The sequence below is a fragment of the Falco cherrug genome, chromosome 3, assembly GCF_023634085.1.
Source record: "Falco cherrug isolate bFalChe1 chromosome 3, bFalChe1.pri, whole genome shotgun sequence".
Classification (NCBI taxonomy): domain Eukaryota; kingdom Metazoa; phylum Chordata; class Aves; order Falconiformes; family Falconidae; genus Falco; species Falco cherrug.
In genome coordinates this window covers 57,523,608-57,543,221 of record NC_073699.1, presented here as the reverse complement: position 1 = coordinate 57,543,221, position 19,614 = coordinate 57,523,608, and the positions used below count along the sequence as shown (strand labels likewise).

At 39.4% G+C, this 19,614-nt stretch overlaps 1 protein-coding gene across 6 annotated transcripts in view; it reads right to left on the bottom strand.

Moving 5' to 3' along the window:
- ESCO1 (establishment of sister chromatid cohesion N-acetyltransferase 1) overlaps positions 1 to 17,312 on the bottom strand; it is a 35,731-nt gene extending 18,419 nt beyond the window's left edge. The window contains exons 1-7 of one of the 6 annotated variants that reach the window (XR_008731259.1): positions 16,637 to 16,870; positions 13,865 to 13,968; positions 13,453 to 13,663; positions 11,513 to 12,881; positions 10,759 to 10,870; positions 9,376 to 9,439; positions 7,117 to 7,231 (exon numbers count right to left, since the gene is read on the bottom strand). Coding sequence is in view for 5 of the 6 variants with exons in the window: in XM_055704287.1 (XP_055560262.1) it covers positions 7,117 to 7,231; positions 9,376 to 9,439; positions 10,759 to 10,870; positions 11,513 to 12,881; positions 13,453 to 13,661 (1,869 nt within the window). In the remaining variant the exon portion in view is untranslated. Of the gene's footprint in view, positions 1 to 7,116; positions 7,232 to 9,375; positions 9,440 to 10,758; positions 10,871 to 11,512; positions 12,882 to 13,452; positions 13,664 to 13,864; positions 13,969 to 16,006; positions 16,027 to 16,636; positions 16,871 to 17,232 lie in introns of those variants that run through there. The other 5 variants (XM_055704287.1, XM_055704289.1, XM_055704286.1 and 2 more) reach the window with 5 other exon arrangements.
- Between the last annotated feature and the right edge of the window lie 2,302 nt (positions 17,313 to 19,614).

Here is a 19,614-nt window from a genome sequence, read left to right as displayed (position 1 = left end):
CTTGGATGTTGCTGGTATCAGGGGGTTTGGGTTTGTGTGTGTGCGTGTGTACTGTCTGGTGGGGTTTTTTTTAGGATTTCACTGATACTATTTTTACATGCATTCAGTTGTACCAATGGGCTACACAAAGAGGTTAATATTAAAAACATGTTACGTGAATTATCAGAAAAAACATATTGCAGTATCTAAAGCAATCTTTTGTCTGTAGCCCTAACAAATGCTGACTATATTTTTCAGCAAATACTTCACAGTATCTTGAGGGCAGTAAAGAAAATAGTATTTCAGTTACACAAAAAGGCTATTTCAAAGCCACACCACAGGACATAATGCTTCAAACAAACAAAAAAGGCAGCTTTGTAAATCAAATGCAGACTACAACAACAACAAAAAAAAGGGACATGCAAAATAATAACAGAAAAGCATTTTTCATAATTCCTGACATTTAACAAAATATCTACAGAATCCGACTATTTTTAACATGATATCACTGATAAGCAAAATTGGAAAGGCCATGCATCAAGAGGGAAAAAGCATTCCCAAACAATAATGTTGCATTAAAGGTTGCCAATCCTTCCTAATGGGGAGAGAGGAACAAACAAATCAACCCAAGAACACCTTGTGCACCACATGTAACAGGAAATAAGCACTTAAAACTGGGGTTTTGAAGGGGCGGAAATCTTCTCAGCAAACATCAGATAGTGGGTACTGGAGAATAAACCATCAACTTGTCACAACTAGAAAAAGATGTTAAGAGGTTTGACTCTCAGAACTTAAGAGAAATGTTTTTCACAGCAGTATTTAAGAAAATGTGGGGCTGCAGGCAGAAAAACATGTTACTTTATTTAAAACTCAATTTTCTAAACAATAACAACAAAAAGCAAGAATACTTTTTATTTCCTAAGCAAATTCTGCACGCATATATGGCAATTAAGCATTCCCCGACATCTCAGGCAATCCTCATTAATATAAGCACAAGATACAGGAAATCCACTGTTTCACAGCTAGCTGTAGTTGAACTGCAACAACGTTGCCTTAATCTCCACAAGGGTTTCTTAATTCTGTGTTAGACAGAAAGAAAAGTCTTACCAATATCTTCTTTGAGAAGGTGCATGTCTGCTGATCCTCCATATGTGGAATAAGGAGCCCTGCAAGCAAAAAAGGCATTTGGTGCCTCTGTAGGAGATGAAAAGGGGCCCTTTATTTTATTTTTCCTTTTTCTTTTCTCTTCAGGCACAGATTAGGTCACCTCCTTCTTGATTACCTAGTGTTAGTTAGAGGAAGATTATTTTTTCCTCTTTTCACAGAACAAAGAATAAAACCCAGCCATAGAAATAGGCAGGCTGGGAAGGAAATACAAGAAGAGCAGGAAGGAACAACACAAAGATTTTGGGGCTCTCCACAGAAAATGAAAAGGTCAAAGAATGCTGTTTCAGTGAAAGATGCATTCAAGACTGAAGCTGATGGGTAGATCCCCTTGCTGACCAGGAGGATCAGAAGACATGACCCAACTCAGAAACAAGTTTCACTTTATTTTGAAGGCTGTGGAATTTAACAAAAAGAAACCAAACAACAAAAAAGAACAAAACCAAAAAACCACCATCACCAGTACCCACCTTTCTGAAACGCTATTTTAGCCAAAGAACATAAATCCAACTTGAACCTTTCAGAACTGCAATGTATCTGATTTTATTTAACATATTTGCAAAATGAAAATGGGAGGGTCATTATCCATCCTGAAATGGTATCCTCCCTCACTTGTCATTAGCTAAAGCAATATGAAAAAAAATACAAAGTTAAAACCCAAATCTGCACAGTACTTACAATGGACAATTCATCTGTTCGCAACCCATATATAAACATTATTCAAGAGTGTTCCAATGGGTACTGGTTTTGGCTGGGCTACGGTTAACTTCCCTCACAGCAGTATCTATAGTGCTATGTTTTAGATTTGTGACCAAAACAGAATTGGTGCTTTACCTATTGCAGCAGACTGCTTACACAGCATCAAGGCCTTTTCTGCTCCTCACTCTGCTGTGCCAGCAAGTAGGCTGGGTGTGCACAAGAAGTTGGGAGGGGACATAGCTGGGACAGCTGACCCTGACTGACCATACCATACCATACGGTGTCATGCCGAGCAATAAAACCTAAGGGAAGAGGGAGGAAAGGGAGGACGTCTGGAGTTAGGGCGTTTGTCTTCCCAACTGTTACACATGAGGGAGCCCTGCTTTCCTGGAGATGGCTAAACACCTGCAAGCCGATGGGAAGTGGTGCATTAATTCCTGGGCTTGCTTTACTTGGGTTCGCAGCTTTTGCCTTACCTATTGAACTGTCCTTATCTCAGCCCGTCAGTATTCTCCCCCATCTTTCTTGGGGGGAGTGAGAAAGCAGCTACATGGTGCTTAGCTGCCTGCCAGGGTTAACCCACGGCACGATGTTATTTCAGCCTTGGTGCCTGAATGCCTGTATCAGGTCCCCAGCTAACCTTACAAAACACAACCCACCTGCATGTGCCAGACAAAGCTGGGTTGCTGCAGTGAAGTAGAAATGGGAAGGAGTGATAACAGGAAAGGATGGCCATTCCTACCCCCACTAAGAGCTGAGCTATCCCAAAGGGTGGGATCTGTGTGGGAAGAAAGGCAAAGTGACTGCTCTCAACTACCAAACTCGCTCCCCAGTCACTTACGCAGTAACTACTGCCTTGTTTTTACTGGGATTACAGAAAAGAAAAGAGGCAGTGTTTAACTAATGTGAACAACAAAAGATTGCCCAAAAGCCATTCTGTAATTTTTCAGAGATATTGCCAACCAGACTATACCAGTTTAGGGAAGAAAACAACAACTTTACATCATAGCTATGCAACTTCCTTTAGGCTCATAAGAAATCACTTTCACACTTACTATTTCCACTGAGAATTGTGTTTTCAGTTTAAATCAAAAGTATTTATTTCATATATTACCTACTTCAGTCAAACTGGAAACTATTTTTAAGTTTAACCAAAATATATGTAAGGAAAATTTCAAGTATGATATCTAAATGTGTAAACTGCATTAGCGGGCACATCACTTTCACATATAGGACCAATTCAAGCCTCAGAATCAGCACATCTTCCATGAAGCGATCCTAATCCATGCATTTGCTGATACTTATAAAGATCATCTATGTTTAATCACATTTGCTTGCACCCAGGCATTAACTCAGATCTCACAGAAAAGTCTCTGTAACTCTATACCATCTTTTTATCATTTCAGTGATTTGTTTTCACTGTTCCTTCTTTTTACACATTCCTTCCTAAGACTGATGAGTGTAGTTTTCAAAAGACTAGCTTAATTTTGAAAGGAGTATGTCTCCTTAACGGCATAAAATGGAAGAAGTATCCCTATAACTCACAGGTCGTTACTTAGAACATTCCTTAGTAGCACTTATGCCTTTAAAAATTCTTATTCTTATGGTCAAAATTTTGTCCTAGACCTGGCAGGCAAGCGGAATTTTTACAAGAAGCAAAGAACTGGCTTTCCTTGTCTTGGATGTAAAGCATCTCATTTTATGAAAACTGAAAACATATGCTTCACACATTTGTATTTCTTTCCATTTCAGAAGTAAAGAAACGGATGATTTCATATTCAAGTTCCTGTATTTGCGCATCAGATTCAAGTACTTAGAAAGTAAAGAACAATTGTAGTGCATTACTCTATAATAATAGATTTTCAATATGGAGCTTCATGTAACCTGTTAACCTATCAACTGAACATGCAAATGAAGTGTAAGAGGGTACAGTTCACAAATACTCAGAACAGACCACTTCTCTGAATGGATTTGGAACATATTTTTAGCTTCAGCCTTAATTTCTTTCCTCCAGAAAAGCAGATCATACTCTCCTTGGTCTGAACCTAAATCTTTGCACATCACTTCAAACACCATTGTCTTCTGTCACTGTTTTACTAAATTTGATGCAACATTAAATTCCTCCCTGTTTTCAGCTGAAGTTCTACACTCTAAATAGAGACTTGCTTTTTAAGATGTGTGACAGCAAGCAAATCTGAAGAAAACAGAACCAAGTCATCTTCTGTCCTAGCTGTACCTCTACAAAATTAAGATAATTTCATGTTTGAAAGCTGCTCAAGTAACTACATGATATGTACCAAGAAAAAGAACGGTGCAAGTACAGCCACTAAGTATTTCTTCTTCAAATGGAAAATGTACAATGGAAATACAATGGAAATTGTATTATTTTACTTCTGTTACAGCCAAATAGCCTTAAAGCTTGTTAAAGATTATATTACTCAAGAAAAATAGAAAATCAATCTATCCATTATAGGAATCATATGGGAGAAGGAGGAAGGTAAGATACATTTTTAAGGATTAAATATAAAGAAGTAAAGCATACTGCGGAAAACAAAGACTAGTTTTACCATAACACCTCTGTAAATACAGCTCAGGAAACAAAAAGATGAGAACACACAGACAATATTCTAACATCCCAGATTCTGAGCCACAGATACGGAAAGATAATTAGAAGGACAGATGTGAAACTTAAATACAAAAGACTAGGAAAATTCAACAGAAAAAAACAGCGCAATGAAGACAGCGCATCATGTGGCAAGTCAGACTAAGCGCAACTTGGTTTTCCTCTTCAGTTACAAAAAGAAAAAAAAATTCTGTACATACATTAAGATGGACCAGCTTGACAGATCTCCAAAAGAATAAGACCTCACAGCAGAGAGCCCAAAATGTCACCTTTCAGGCTTTTGGTTTTTTTAAAACGTATAAGAAAGTGCAAGTTAAGTGTTCCTTGCTAAGAATAAAAACATGACTTCCCAACTTTGCTCAAGGTAAAGAATAATTAAACTGTTTCTCTTAATACGATGGGCTAGAAACCTGCAATAAAAAATATTTCTAACTACTAACTATAAATTTTTTTACAGACACTATAAATGCTAATTTAAGTGATTTGACTGTGTGTAACAAGATTGCTCTCTGCATAGCAGAAATTTCAACCTGCACAGCTTTTAAACCAAACCAATCTCCTCTGTTCTCAGAGAATCATTACACAAGTACATAGATACCTTTGAAAATATTTATAAAAAAAAATAAAAAAAAAAAAAAAAAAAAGAGTCCAGCGATTCAGAATCCACATTTAAGAAACTCACCATGGTTTTGTAAACAAAACTATTAATTACAAAATGTACCTTATTACATGCATTTAATCCCAAATCACTTGAGTATTAGTATGAGAAAAGCCTGGTACTTTAGAAGTTAATTTAGTGATTTTTCCCCTCCAGATGATAGCAAACACTACTCTAGATGTAACTATGCCATGTTTCCACAGTAACTCATATCAAGGATAGTATTTTATAAAATGGCTTAACAAGTATTTGGGTTCCTCTATATGTTTTGACAATGCTAAAAGCAGTTTTCCCCCAGGTAAAAGAACAGCAGAGCAATACCTTACCTAATGCTTTCTTGGTAAAGTGAACTACAGGCATTACCAAAATACCCTTTCAACCTAATAAAAAGCCTGCTCTGAACTCAATGAAATCAAAGTGAATTAGATTTGTATGAAGTGCCGGAAAATATTAAATATTATTGAACTGTTACTTTCACATCTAAAATTTAAATACAGTGCTCACTTGCATTTTCCAGAAATACACACAGCAAACAAGAAAGAAGGTCTCTCCCATTTTCGCTGGTGTTCTTCACTGAAACCCATTCTTTATATTCGAAACTTTTGCTAGGTATATAACTTAAAACTTTTACTGCTGAATACCTAAGGAAAAAATAGTACTCTCCTAATCTGGGCTGAAAACAAGAACACTACCAGCACAGGGAGTTGCAGAAAACCTCCTTGTACACATACTGTAGAGGAGAGCTACACAACCTCCCTTCAGTGCATTCAGCTCAGCAGAAAGTTATGTATTTCTTGTTGAATATCCTAGCAACTCTTCACTCAAGTTCCATTACTGTATGAGCAAAAATTAAGTTAGCTTTACTGAAATTAAAAGGAATGAATGTCCTTACAGTCCTTTTAATACAGTTAAGATACTCAATCATGAATTTTAGATCTGTTGGTAACATGAGTTTCAAAGAGGCAATAGCTGAAATATTTATTAAAAGTTAGACACAGTTTATTTATCATTCTGTGACTGGGCATTCAAGTGCCTAATTTGTATCACTTTAGGCAAATCACAGATATGTTTATCAATTGAGTTTTCAGAAGCTCTGATTTTGAAATATTTCAGTATGGATATAAGAGCATTTAGAATGTGCCTGGTTCTATTTTAGTTAATATTTTCATGTGTATAATCCATATATTACCTGAAAAAAAATGCAATTTAGCAAGACCACCAGTTACATATGTGAAAGGGTAATTTCTTATGGTTACTACAGAGTCCTCCTTCCTAATGGCCTGGATTCCTCTCCCTCTAGCTTCCCAACTCCAGCCTTTCATTTCTCAAGGATTATCTGATGTGTGGATTATCAACACCACAAAACCAAACACAACCAAAAACTTGCAACTGTTTCACTATCAAGTTGTGTGATTCTACAAGACAGAGCGAAAAGACTGTGTCACACCTCTCCTTCTCATTTTGCATTTTCTTGTTTTAAAAGACACACCTGCATTTGGTAGCTAATAGCAAAAAGGGTACAAACACATAACCAAATTAGTATTGCTGCTTAAATATTATGGTGAAAATGAGGGCATCCACAGGAAAATCTTGACGTTTGTAGGAATAAATCAGTTGACATTAATTTTGCACACAAACTGCCAGATGCACCTCCCCCTATAATTCTGAAATTTTAAGAAACAGACTTTGCACATAAAGGCAAATTCATTCTCCCTAAAACAACTGCATTTTTACCTAATAGCCATCCTATTAAAAAAATGCAGAAATTTCTTTTAACAAGAATCAGCTTTAAACATTAAGTCTGTCTGACTCCATTTTTCCATCCACATTGGATGATAACCTAGTACAGGTTCTGCTTTCACAAATCATTTACAATGGTAATAGTAGTATGTATAAGTAATGATTTTTAGACAAGTTCATAAAAACACAGCACTCCAAATTCCAAAGTAATTTATTCAGAAGCTATAAGCCTTACTAAAAGGGTATTACTTACTATAATCATCTGCTTATCACCATCCTTTCCTGCTTCTTTTAGCTTCTGAATATGTTCCTCAGATGGTAGGAAATTACTGCATTTTGATGCTAATGAAGGATTTGACAATGGAACCCTTGAAATAGAAATATATTTAATATTAAAAAAAGGGACTGATTATACATGTCATCCTATGTACTCAAAGCCATTGTGATTAGTATAACTAAACTTTAACAAGATGCAAATCTAAGTTAATTACCCAAAACACAGTCCTATATATTTTAATTTCTAATTCAAATGGAAAAATAAGGAAATAAAAGGATTAACCAAAAAATACAGTTTGTGAGTAGCCTAATTACAAGATTATTTTTCTTCTTAAAAAAAAAAATTATAAGCAAGTGGCGTAGGTTAGTCACAACCACTCACACAAACGTTTAACTGAAGCACCTTCAGAGCATGACTGATGGTACCTAATGCTATGTATTTCCTACATAAGGTTAAGGTTTCTAGTTTTAGGTATCATACATTAGTCTGCTGAGGCAGACCATTTAAATATTCCCACAAATGTAAGTGGGCAACATAAACCAGATGTTGTAAATCTCTCAAATTCAATTCAAATTTATTCTCTTCTAATGTCTGTCAGTCAAAGGAGGGAGAAGAGGACCTGAAGAATAAATGCATGGGTATCACTGGAATATCTCTCACTCAGTTTAAGTTTCCCCTTGTCATGACTGAAAGGAACACTGAAAAGTACTATAATATATCAACAGCAAAGTTATTCTATGAACAGTATATTCAGAGGAAAAACAACATTAGTTCCAGATTTAGATAAAACTCGTGGAGATCACCAAAGCAAAACACACACAAAAATACTTACACTTTAACTAGGTATTTAAGCCTTGGTTTGCTTAGAAACAGAAAATATGTAGAGTCGAACACTTAAAATTGTAGCAGCTGCTGTAGTACATGTAACCAGGTAACTCAGTGAGATTTTTCAAAAATAAAAATTCTTGCCAGACATTTTTAAAACAGCATTTTTTGTACTAAATCTGAACATTCTGAAAATGCCTGGCGAATTTTTTTATTCCTATCATGTACCCCAAAATTTGCATTAAGTAGCTACTTTAAGGTTTGCTTTTACCCACTGCAACCTTTTCTTACGAAGTCCTAAAGAGCTATGCTACAGATATGCACATTACTCTGTTATGACAGGAATAATACAGAAAGAATGATGGCTTAAATCTTGGATACTGTATGGAAAGCAGGTTAAGAAAAATATATATCCAAATAATAGTAAAGCAATATGGGCTTGTTCAGCTAATAAAGCTAATAAACTTGACTAGATACCATAAAGCTGTTAAGACAGTCAAGAATAAAACTGTGGAAAAAAAAAATCAAAGTTGTCATATTCATTGAAAAATCTAAAAATACTAATTTGACTAGTTTTACATCTACCTTACCACCCATCTTCTGTGAAATTCCATAGCAGCAGTTTTTCAACATGTACAAAAGGGCTGGTTAATTAGAATTGTTAATCTGGCCTCAAACAGATGTACTGAAAACGAACTGCCTCATTTCTTCTTGTCTCTATTACAGATGTAGAGAATGGTATCAATATACTAACCACTGTGCCAACAACGTTCTGCTCAAAGTACCAAGTACAAAGAAATTACTGTCTTTAGCTTGTAATTGGCTAAAACCAGAGACTATATCAGAAGTGTTCAAAAACTACAACAGTCAACACGATCAAGGATAAAACATAAACTTGAACTGTTAGTAGTAAGAAAAATTTAGTCAGCAGTAAGAACAGAATAATTTTTTTATATGGCTTGTTAACACCTTCATCTTAACAGCAATTACAAAACAATCCCAAATTAAGGATTTTATATACACAACACTCCCATAACTTAAGGATTAGAAAACTCTTCCAGAAATAAGTGAAATAATTCAGTAAGTGAAAATCATGTGGCAAACCCTTCCTATACCCTCTGGTTATCATCTGATTTGAGCCAGAGACCATTAAATATGCTTTCCCAACTCTGTTAAATGCTACTTTTTAAAATAAATGTGCAGTTACAAATATATTGCTTAATAATTTTCTTAACAAAATAAAAACATCCCTTAATAACTGGGTAAAATGAAAGTCTATTTTTATAAAGGGCAAGTCACTTATTTGAAACTGAAAGTCGAGTGTGGGACACAATAGAACAGTCGCATAATAAAACCTCTCATACCTCTATGGAAGGTTACTGTAATTCCATAATGTATGAAATACTATACCTGTTCTCAGTTTCAGAAGTCTGATTGGTAAATGAAGTTTGTGTCAACTGCTTGGGAGCCAAACCTACAATTAATCAAAGATTTTAACTTCATTATAAAGTTTTAGGTTGCAAAGGAAATTTGAGCTACAACACAAATAGCAATTTGCAAAAATATATTCAAGACAATTCTGCAATAAGTTCATGGCCAATAAAAAAAAAGGATCCAACCCTAAGACAGTATTCAGATGTTTCTCCATACATACTTCAAAAAATATGCAATTTTCTTCAATATTTTCATAGCAGTTCTGCATAGCAGTTTGCCAGCAGATGAACAAGTGACACTACACTGGAGTTTAAATCTGTTTATACTGACACCCATATAAATAGCTCTATGTATAGTATTAGAATCATAAATGTACAGTATGCCCCCATCCGAGGTGCATTCTATAACAATTTAGGAAAAAAAAAACAACCAAGCATATCAAAAGAAATAAGTGGTTTTTACATTCTCTAACAATACACTTAAGAGTATTTTGCCCTTCAAAAGTACCATACAATGGCAGGGAAAAAGAAATATTTAGTAAAGCTGAAGAGTTAAACAGGTCACTCAAAAGCAGCTTCAGATTTAAAAAGGCAGAACAAAAGTCAAACCAAAAACCGCAACAAACCAAAACCCAAAAGCAAAAGGATGAAATATGAAGAGGGAAGTTAATGAAGAGATATGTTAGTGATCCATCAACAATATTTCTTAGACAAATGTACTTCAGTCAAAATATTTGCATCACACTCATCATAAGGTTTGACAAACTGCATTCACAAGCTGATAAATTAAGACTATGAAATAAAAACAGGAGAGTGGTTATGTAATTAATAATTTGGTCAAGACCAAGCAGAACTATTTAGGAGAAAGAAATGCAGAAACTTATTCGAAGGAAGTGGTAACCAACAGAGAATCCTTAACAGAAACCAATCTAAGAGAAGAACCCAAATGAAATTTGGAAGTTTTACTACATGGAAAAGAAAATTATTCGATTAGGTTTTTTTCTGGTTGGTTGGTTGCATTTTTAAAAAACCTGTCACTTTAACTCAAATGGAGCATATTTAAGCATGAAATTATTAATGCATAAGGCACAAAGATGCACCAAAAGCAGAGTAGGTAGATAAACTGACACCTCTTTCTCCCACTACATAGCCCAGAAATAAAGGGATATCCATTGTTACTAAAGTGACCATGGGTGTGACACGCAAAGAAATACAGAACCCCTGGTAAACGGTTCCAACGTCAGAAGTTTAGTTCTGCACCAACTGTACCTTATTCTGTGAAACACTCCTCTGAAAGGAAGACTTAGGCTTCCCATGTAACTGGTCAGAAGAAGAGGAAAAATTAGTAGTAAACAGTTACCTTGAGGTTCATTTTCTCCAGGTTCTTTTTTTAGTTGTTTTGGTGGTTTAGGAGCTGTGACATACTTTACTGGAGAATGTTCTGGACTTGATTCCAGCTGTAATCGGAAGTTCTAAACAAAACAGAAAACATTAGATAAAAAACCTGAACTATTTAATGCCTCTAACCTATTAACAAAATCACTGACTTAACTAAGTATTATCATCGTGAATACAGCACAAGTTTTCCGATTCCTACATTACTTAAAGGAAACAAAATGCAACTGATTAGCTAGTCCATACTTAAGTTTGTGGTATTAATTTTGCAAAAAATCTTTCTTGTTTTGTATGTAAGCTTGTAAAATACTTCCCACAGAACACTTGTGCCCTTAAAATCTTAAATTTTAATAGGAGCTCATTCAGGTAGAGAATGTATTCTTCCCTCTCATTTCTTTTAATACACCTTTTCAGAACAGATCAGCTATACAAGCTCAAGTCATCAAAAAGTGTCCCTATGAATCTGTACAACCTCCAGCTCCAGCAAGAAATTTTGTTGATCAACATTTCCTTAACTACAGAACCTAGGAGGGTGGAACAGATTCATTTTTCAGCTTCCTATCATCCTATCTGTGACAACACACCAGTAAAGGATCTTTAATACATTTTAAGTTACTGTAAAATGAAGTCATTGTTAAACTTTCTGAGCATGGCTTTCTCAGAAAACAGACCAGATTTAAATCACCCTCCCACTATACACCATGATTAAAATTACTTACCTCATCTGATCTTGGCTCACATAAATGTTTTGTCAAATTACGCAACAAACCATTTTCTGCACCCCTCTTTGTGGGCTGTTTTATTTCTAATATCACTTCTTTAGCTCCAGCTCTTTCAGGTGAAGGATCTGGTTTCTCCTGCACACAAGCTGCACTCTCATTCTCAGACAGTCTTGTTATTGACAGCTTGCCTTGCGCCTTAGAAAGCTCTGCTTCTGTAGCTGTTTGACTTGCTTCTGAAACTTCAGGGTAATCTTTCAACAAAGAAAGCTTGGGGGCATTTGCAGAATTGAAGTTACTTTGCTTCATGTTACTAGCTTTCAGTAATTTAATTTTGGTCCACTTAGAGTTTTTATTTGAGGAGTTATTTCTACCATTCAGAGTGCATTTGACAGGCATTCCTTTTTTGCTAGGGAAAAAACGTTTGCACTGAGTACTTTGACTAGGTTCTTTCTGAGTAAGCATTTCACTTTGTTGAAACTGTACGTTGGCATGCTTTTCTTCTGTTTTGCTATACTCTGTATTAGGGGAATCTTTTTTCACCTCTACAGTATCTGACTCAATCTCACCTGCGATTTCTTCACAAAGTTCGAGGATGCTTACTCTTTTGGATTTCGCATCATTCTCTGGTTGATCAGCCACATTAGTTTCACTTGCAGGTGGCTGTGAAATCTTTTTTGGTTTTGTACTGTTTTTTATGTTCTGATGCACTTGTTTTTCCTTAGTTACTGTCTTAGAATTTGGCTTAAGAGAATCTGTTTCGACTTTCTTTGTGTTGCTGGGAATAGGAGATGCAGGGCCTGCTTGGTCTTTCTTAACTTCCTGGAGAGCCTCATCAGGACATAATGATGACCCCTGAAGGCTGTGTTGAAAGCTGCTGGAATTATCATTTTTATTGTCTGCTTTACATTTTTTCTCCTTCAGAGAGCTGGTCACTTCCACACGTATTTCTTTATCCTCACTTGTATTGTTTGGCTTTATTTTTGTCGTTTTCTGTTCTGTCTTCTCTCCAGCAGATTTAAGTACTTTTGCTGCAGCACTCTGAGTGTGTCTTTTTGCCTGGCTACTTTGCTTAACTTCCAAAGCTTTTTCTTCTTTAATTTCTCTGTTGCGCAGGGATCTTGCTGGTACATGTACATGTGTTAACTGCTGCAGTCTCTGTGATCTCCTCATTACTGGCTCATTTGGCGCAATTACGCATTTTGACTTAGGAATTTCTTGCACAGATTTTTTCTGGCATACCTCCTTATTTTTTGTAGACTTAGGCTGTTGTTGGACTTTTTTGTCAGGTATTGTTTTATTATTCAAGTTGAATCCTGATGATCTTGTAGTCATGCGCATTCCTACTTCAGGTTCATTGGTGTTGTCACTGAAAGATCCAAATAATTATTTTTTAAGCATGCAGGAAGTAGAATTTGTCAACACTTTTCTCATTCCTAAGCTCTGCCTCTTTTTTAAAACACTAGATCTTACACCCTCAACACTTTTAGAAGAATTTTCTCTAGAATCACTCTAAAAAGACTTCACTTCCACCAGGTTACTCTTAAGTGTAGTACTTAATTTTTATGCATGGCAAAACTGAACTATGAACCCCAGATGAATGCTTTTTAACATCTCTAGTAGTTTTTAATTGTTGTCACTTGTGGCTTTCAAATTAAGTATTAGCTTATATCATACTAGATTTATTTTCACTTCTGAAACTTTTTTGGAGAAAGTCTTTCTGGATTTCAAGACACTAACATGGTGCCAGAGAAAGACCATGTAGCAGATACCATACTTAATATCATACAGATACATATACATACAAATACACTTAAGGCCGATCTTCCCACTAGTACAATATAACTATTTAGCTGCATCTTTAACTCAAATTCATTCTGCTTCGATTGTTTTTGCACTAATTTAATCTATAAAGATAAACTAGAACAACAATTACTTACTTTTTTGTCACTGACCTGTTTGACGTGGCAGAGGTTTTGAGGACAGTTTTCTCCTGCACTGCACACTGACCAGGCTTTGATTTATTTGAGACATGTTTTGTATCTGACACGTCTTTTTCCTTCTTCACTGACTGTTTGCTGTTCTTGTCCACCTTTGGACGTTTAGCAGAAGGCTCTACTAACATAGACTTCCTTTTCTGAGCTGCCATTTCTGTAAAACACAGTAATTGATTCAGCTTTTACAGTCTTCTGTCAACTGTTGTTGCAGTGTCAGTTAATATAACCAAAGATTTGCCCGTTTTACAAAATAAGGTAACTGATACTCACTTTTATTTAGAGGCAGATCATGCTAACTGACCAGAAAGCAACACATCAAAGCAATCTCAAATGAAATTACATTTATTTTACTTACAGGTTTTTACAAGAAGCAATCGATGTTTAGGCCTAAGTAACTTATCAAGGTGTGCCAAGAGCATTCCTCATGTGTATGCTTACAAACAGGATGTTTCATTCCACCTGTGAAGAATATAAAATGTTCATGCAGTAAGCACTTCATGAACTTGCTTCTCAGACTTTTAATTTGGCATTCCCACCCTCTTCCATCCCTTCAAGCAATACTTCACTTCAAAGTTTCTTACAAAAAAAAAACCAAAAACCAACAACCTACAAATTTTATTTCCATATCCAACAATTTTTGGCATTTTGCTGTCTTAAGCATTACCCTTTTACCTTTCAAAAGGTGGCAGATAATAAATAGTACCATTTCAAAGGAAGTTTCTCAGCCTTTCTCATTTTTCCAGAAAGCAGTATTCTGCTGTCTTTCATAGCCAACAAAAAAGTGGGCTATGAAAGCTGTCAATCCTGCGCCTCACAGCAATACTGAATAAATCCATTAGACTACTGTTTTATGGCTGCTACTACAGAACTTCATAGACATTAACAACCACCTGTAGCTGTTCCTTCTAAAATGACTGAAGCTACAATACCGAGACAGAAACCCTACAAAGTAGCATTATTTAAGACATCTGCCTTAGGCGGTTGAAGATGGTGCCTTCACGACAACTGATGTCAATGACAGAGAAATTAATCTGTACAATAGTCTGAAAAATAGTAGAGATCCACAGTAAAAAGTATTCACAGCTTCAGTTAATCACACTTTTCACATCTGTTTGTGGATTCTGAAACTTTTAAGTTCACTTATTGAAAGACACTTTTTTTATTATGGTGTAAGTAATAATTGTTCAGCAAAGTTCACTAATATTTTTTTAAATTAAGTTTACTGTAATACCTAGTGCTCAGAACTTTCCTATCATCTTTTGGGGTCAATAATTACATATTAAGTTTTGCTACTTACAGAATGACAAATATGTCTGTAACAAATTTATATTACTTTTTCAAACCTTAACTAATCTAATGTTAAATTTGACAGATTTTAAGGTCAAACAGGAACTGTAAGTTTCCAGTTGTACAACACAGACCAGATACTTTAATTTCATTACAACTAAAGTAAGCCATCCAGTACTGACAAATGCATGTCTTTCTCTAACAATCTGAAACTTTAAGCTCCTTTCAATAATTGTTCATTATCCAAAAGGAAAAAGATCTGTGCTTTTTCTTTTCTTTCAGATTTTAAATCATCATTAACCTCCATTTATCCACTCTTTTAATAAAGACACTTCTAACCATGCAAGACTGATAGCACCCAAATTCCAGACACCACTGCCGCTCTCTGACTTTCTCCTTTAAAGAAGCTGCATGATCAGTGACTCGTATTTGAGATACATTTTTTAATTCTACCCAGGGAAGAAATCTCTAACAGCACTTTTCATGGTGCTATTTCCACATCTCTCCCTAAGGAGCAGGTAACAGAATTTGTATGCCTTAGCTCCAATACTCATGAGTCCATGACACTTGGCAAGCCTGTGAGTTTCCACTAGTCAAAGACTATCCATCAGGGCCACAGAAAAGCCACTCACCCTGAAAATAACAGCTCTAGTTGCTGAGTAAGTCTTTGGTCTTCTCTTAGTTTAGAGGACAACACTGACCATCAAAATTTGAGAACACCATGGCACATACTGTGTACACCTAGACCTTCTTTTTTTTTTCCCCAGACATATACAAACATCACTGTCACTCTCAGCCATGTGACATGCCGTACTCAGGAAAGACTTTCAAGTAAAAAACAGAAAATACAACCCTTCCGTCACCACTACTGTTCCTCAGGACACTGACAAACACACTCTCCTCCCACGAAGAGAGCTAGCTAGCTAGCTAGCTCTTTAATAGTAATCTGTTTCCTACTAATACTTTGCACAGCAAAGCAAGGACTTTTCCAGGCATTCAAGAACTGGCAGATTCTGCCTGGAGGAGGTCCCCTCTAGCAAAAACCAGATTATGGAAAGAAGGGAAGACAGAGAAGTACAAGAGCAAACTACACTGCAATCACAGGTTTTGGTGCAGGAAGTAGAGGAAAAACAGAACAACACAACTCCCACACCCTCAAATCCTCACAGCGGGGGCGAGCCCTGTGTCCCGGCCCGGACTGGAAGCCCACCTGCTCGGCAGGGCGCCGGGGTCCCGCAGGAGCATCCCCCACCGACAGCCGCACCCGAACGGCGCAGCCCCCGCGCCGTAACTCGCGGCTGAGACCCCACGACGGGTCTCGAGAGGAAGGAAAGGGGAAGGCCGCCGAGCGGGGCCCGGTGTCATCCGCCTCAGCGCCCCGCCGTGACAGCCCTTCTGGAGCGGGGCCTGGCAGGGCGCCCCCAAACCCGGCCAAGAGTTCCTCAGGCCAAGGCAAGCGCCGCTGAGGGGCAAGGCGGGGGCGGCGGCGAAGCGGCGCCCACCGCAGGGCGCCCCCCGCCCGCTCTCACTCGCGAGCAGTGGGCGAGCGGGTACTGGCCGATCGCTCCCACCGCGATCGCGGAGACAGCGGCGGCCGCAGGCAGGCCCTGGCCGGGCCGCGGCCGGCGAGGCAGGCCCCGGGAGGAGCCGCCGGCCTGTCGGCCCCGAGGCGGGGGCAGACGGCTCCGCTACGCGCGAGGACGGGCTGCCGGTCACGGCGCCGGAGGGGAAGGGTTGACGGGAGCCGGCGGAGCCGGGGGGGGGGCGGCCGGGGGGCGAGCTGCCTCCCACACGCACGCAGGCACCCCGGGCCCCGCTCCGGCGCGAGGCGGCCGCTTACCTCGCGCGAGTGTCAGCGACGTGCCAGCAGCGCGAGCCGCCCTCCGCGCCCGGCTCGCCAGCTGCGGGGGGGGGCGGGGGGGAGGAGAGGGGCGGAGAGGGGCGGGGCGGGGCGGACGCGCGGGGCCGGGGCGCGGGTGGGTGAGCGGGGGCGCGCGCAGGCTGCGGCGTCGAGGTCAGCGCGGCTCGCGCCCCCTCCCTGTCCCCCTGCGAAGCGGCGGCGCGCGCGGACCTGCCCACATCCGGGCACCGGCGCGGCCCCGCCCCGCCCCGCCCGTCGCCGCGGGAGCCTCCCTCTGTCCCCCAGGCCGCGGGGGGGGCGGGGCGGTGCCCGACGCCGTTTCCGCATGCGCAGAGGCCGCCGCAGCCGCCGCGGCGTGAGGGCAGTGCCGTGGCTGCGCGGGGCGGGTCGCGGCCATCGGGCCGGTCGCGGCCATCGGGGCCGTCCGTCGGTGGGGCGGGAGGTCAGCGCCCACCGCCTCAGCGAGTGCCCGGGGCTGCCGCGGCCCGGCGCCGTTACCTCGGCGGCCCGGCCAGCTCGGGCCGGGTTGGGCCCGTTGGCTGTTAAGCCTCGACCTCCACCCCTGGGCTCCTCACCTGCCAGACATGAGGAGGGAAGCAGCACCGCGTGCTGACAGGCCAGCGGGGCCGGTGTGACTTTTGACGGTGGCCCGCAGTGTCAGTGCCACCTCGTGACTGGCAGTCATAGCTGAATGCAAAGTGAAACATGTAACGTCATACGCTTCCTGTTAACGGTGGCGGTACAGCAGTCAGTGCTCGCAGCAGCATTTCCTGAGTGTGTGTGGGCCGCTTCCCACAAACGCGTTTGGAAATCCCTTTAAAGATGGGTTTGGTGCTGTGCCAGAACGGATCTCCACTCTTAACGCCTTCGGAAGCTTCTCTAAACATGCAGAGATAGATGTTGGCCTTACTGGGGGTTCCCTGCTGATCAGTTTTGCTTTAGGTGCACAGACAGCAGTCTCCCTAACGCAGGTGCAGCATTGTGCTAGTGGATAGTCACTTGAGCTAAAAGCAGGACAGACACTTGTCTGTGCCTCGGAGACTGAAGAGTGAGATGCGCCCTAGTCCTGTGCAGAGTCTACTCTGCAGAGCAATGAGTTTGCTCAGCAAACTGCTTGAGTCCAGTGATGTCGGCTTTCCTAGGTTCGCTAATAACCCCGCAGATGCGGGCGAGCTATCTTAAAAGTTGTGTTCTGTTCTGTTTCACAGCTCATTCTTATTGCACAACCGTGTGTTTGTGATTTTTTCTTCTGTCGTCCGGGATATTTCAGTCCTTGCTACACTGGATAATGGATTTGTACTTCATCTAACCTTATGTTGTGGCTGTATTGCCTCAGGATGTTTCCAGTTCCAAGCCTATCTCTATGTTGGCAAGTAAGAGAAGTTCAAAAGCAAAAGAAGGGCAGCTGAGGATCTGACGTCCATACCACTAATGTGCCAGTCCAGACCAGTTTTAGTCAAGGCCTGTGGATGCAGTGACCACTAGGGTTGGAACACATTGGATATGTTCTGGGCATGTATCTGTTGGTTTGGTTTCCTTCAAAAGGAATCTATTACGCGCACTCCAAGACCCTACGCGACAAGTGTGAGCGATCTGGTTTTCTTCAAAAGTGCACTGCTGATCCTAACTAGAATACTGATATAGATACCCCCATCCAACCCACTAACCTAGGGCTAACCTGAACTATGTCGTACCTAAAATGCATATAGTATGTGTATCGGGATCTCAACATAAAGCAGCTTTGCTGTCCGTATCCAGGCCTATTGATGTGTTCTACTTGCCAATATAGACACAGTCTCAGTTTATTTGATCAAATTTACATAGTGATTTGCATACATCACTGTATCAGAATGACTGGAGAACAGTGTGATGGACCTTGGCATCAGCCAACGAATAAATAACTGCAAAAGAAATTAGAAGAAAAGTTTTTTAATGCATTTTTGAACACTTGACAGGGTTTCTCTCAGAGATTTTTTATTTCCTATACAGTTTGCTGATTAACAGACAGAGACCACACAAATATTTTAGTACTCGGAAGCTACACAGTGTAGACATTCCGCAAATATTCTTTTGTTAATGTTTGAAGTATTTAAAAAGTGGTTATTTTGATTTTTATAATAATATTTTTAGGTCTTTTTAAAAATCTTCCAAACTTTTTATTGATTTCTATATCTATTACATTTATGGGATTAATTGTTGGAAATTGCAGTCAAGTTGCTGAATAGCATAAAAGATTTTACATATAGATCAAATTACCTGGAGATAATTTGTTCTGCCTGTAAAGTTTTTTGCCTCTTTATTAACTGAAACAAGGAACTGCCTTCCTTGGCAAGTCCTCTTTCTGAACACACTTTATTGAAGCACAGTTTGTCGTAGACAAATGGAAATTTTCAGCAGCTGCAGTTTTTCAAAAGCGATAGGAGATGTTATTTATAACTCCTTATAACAGCTCCTCTTTAATGCATGATAATCTGCTGTGACTTTACAATGAATGCACAACATGTGGTCTTCTCTTTTCCTACAGTAACCTACAGAATACTTCCCAGATGAAGGATATTTTAATCACTGGGTTGCCTGTAAATTTCCTGGAGGATGATAAAAGCACTGCTTTATGTTATCACTAACTTTGTATATTTAACATGATGTTTTCCCATCCCTCTTAGTAGCACGAAGCAAGAAGAGCTAGATTTTCTCACATCCTTCCGTGGAATAGTAATTTGCTGTACAGTAGGGGAGTAGTAAAGAAGCAGACATTCTTAAAAATCATTAAATTCCAAAAGTTAGAAAAAACTCAATTCATACAATAGAAGAATATGGGTAAATTTCTAGTTTTCCACAGAAGGTGGCAGCATTTTGAAGCACTGATGCCAATTTGAACTTCCTAGCAAATGTCAATGCTGAAAGAACAGACACAAACTACAGGAATTTACTCTCCTCAGAAGCTGTGGTATGAACAG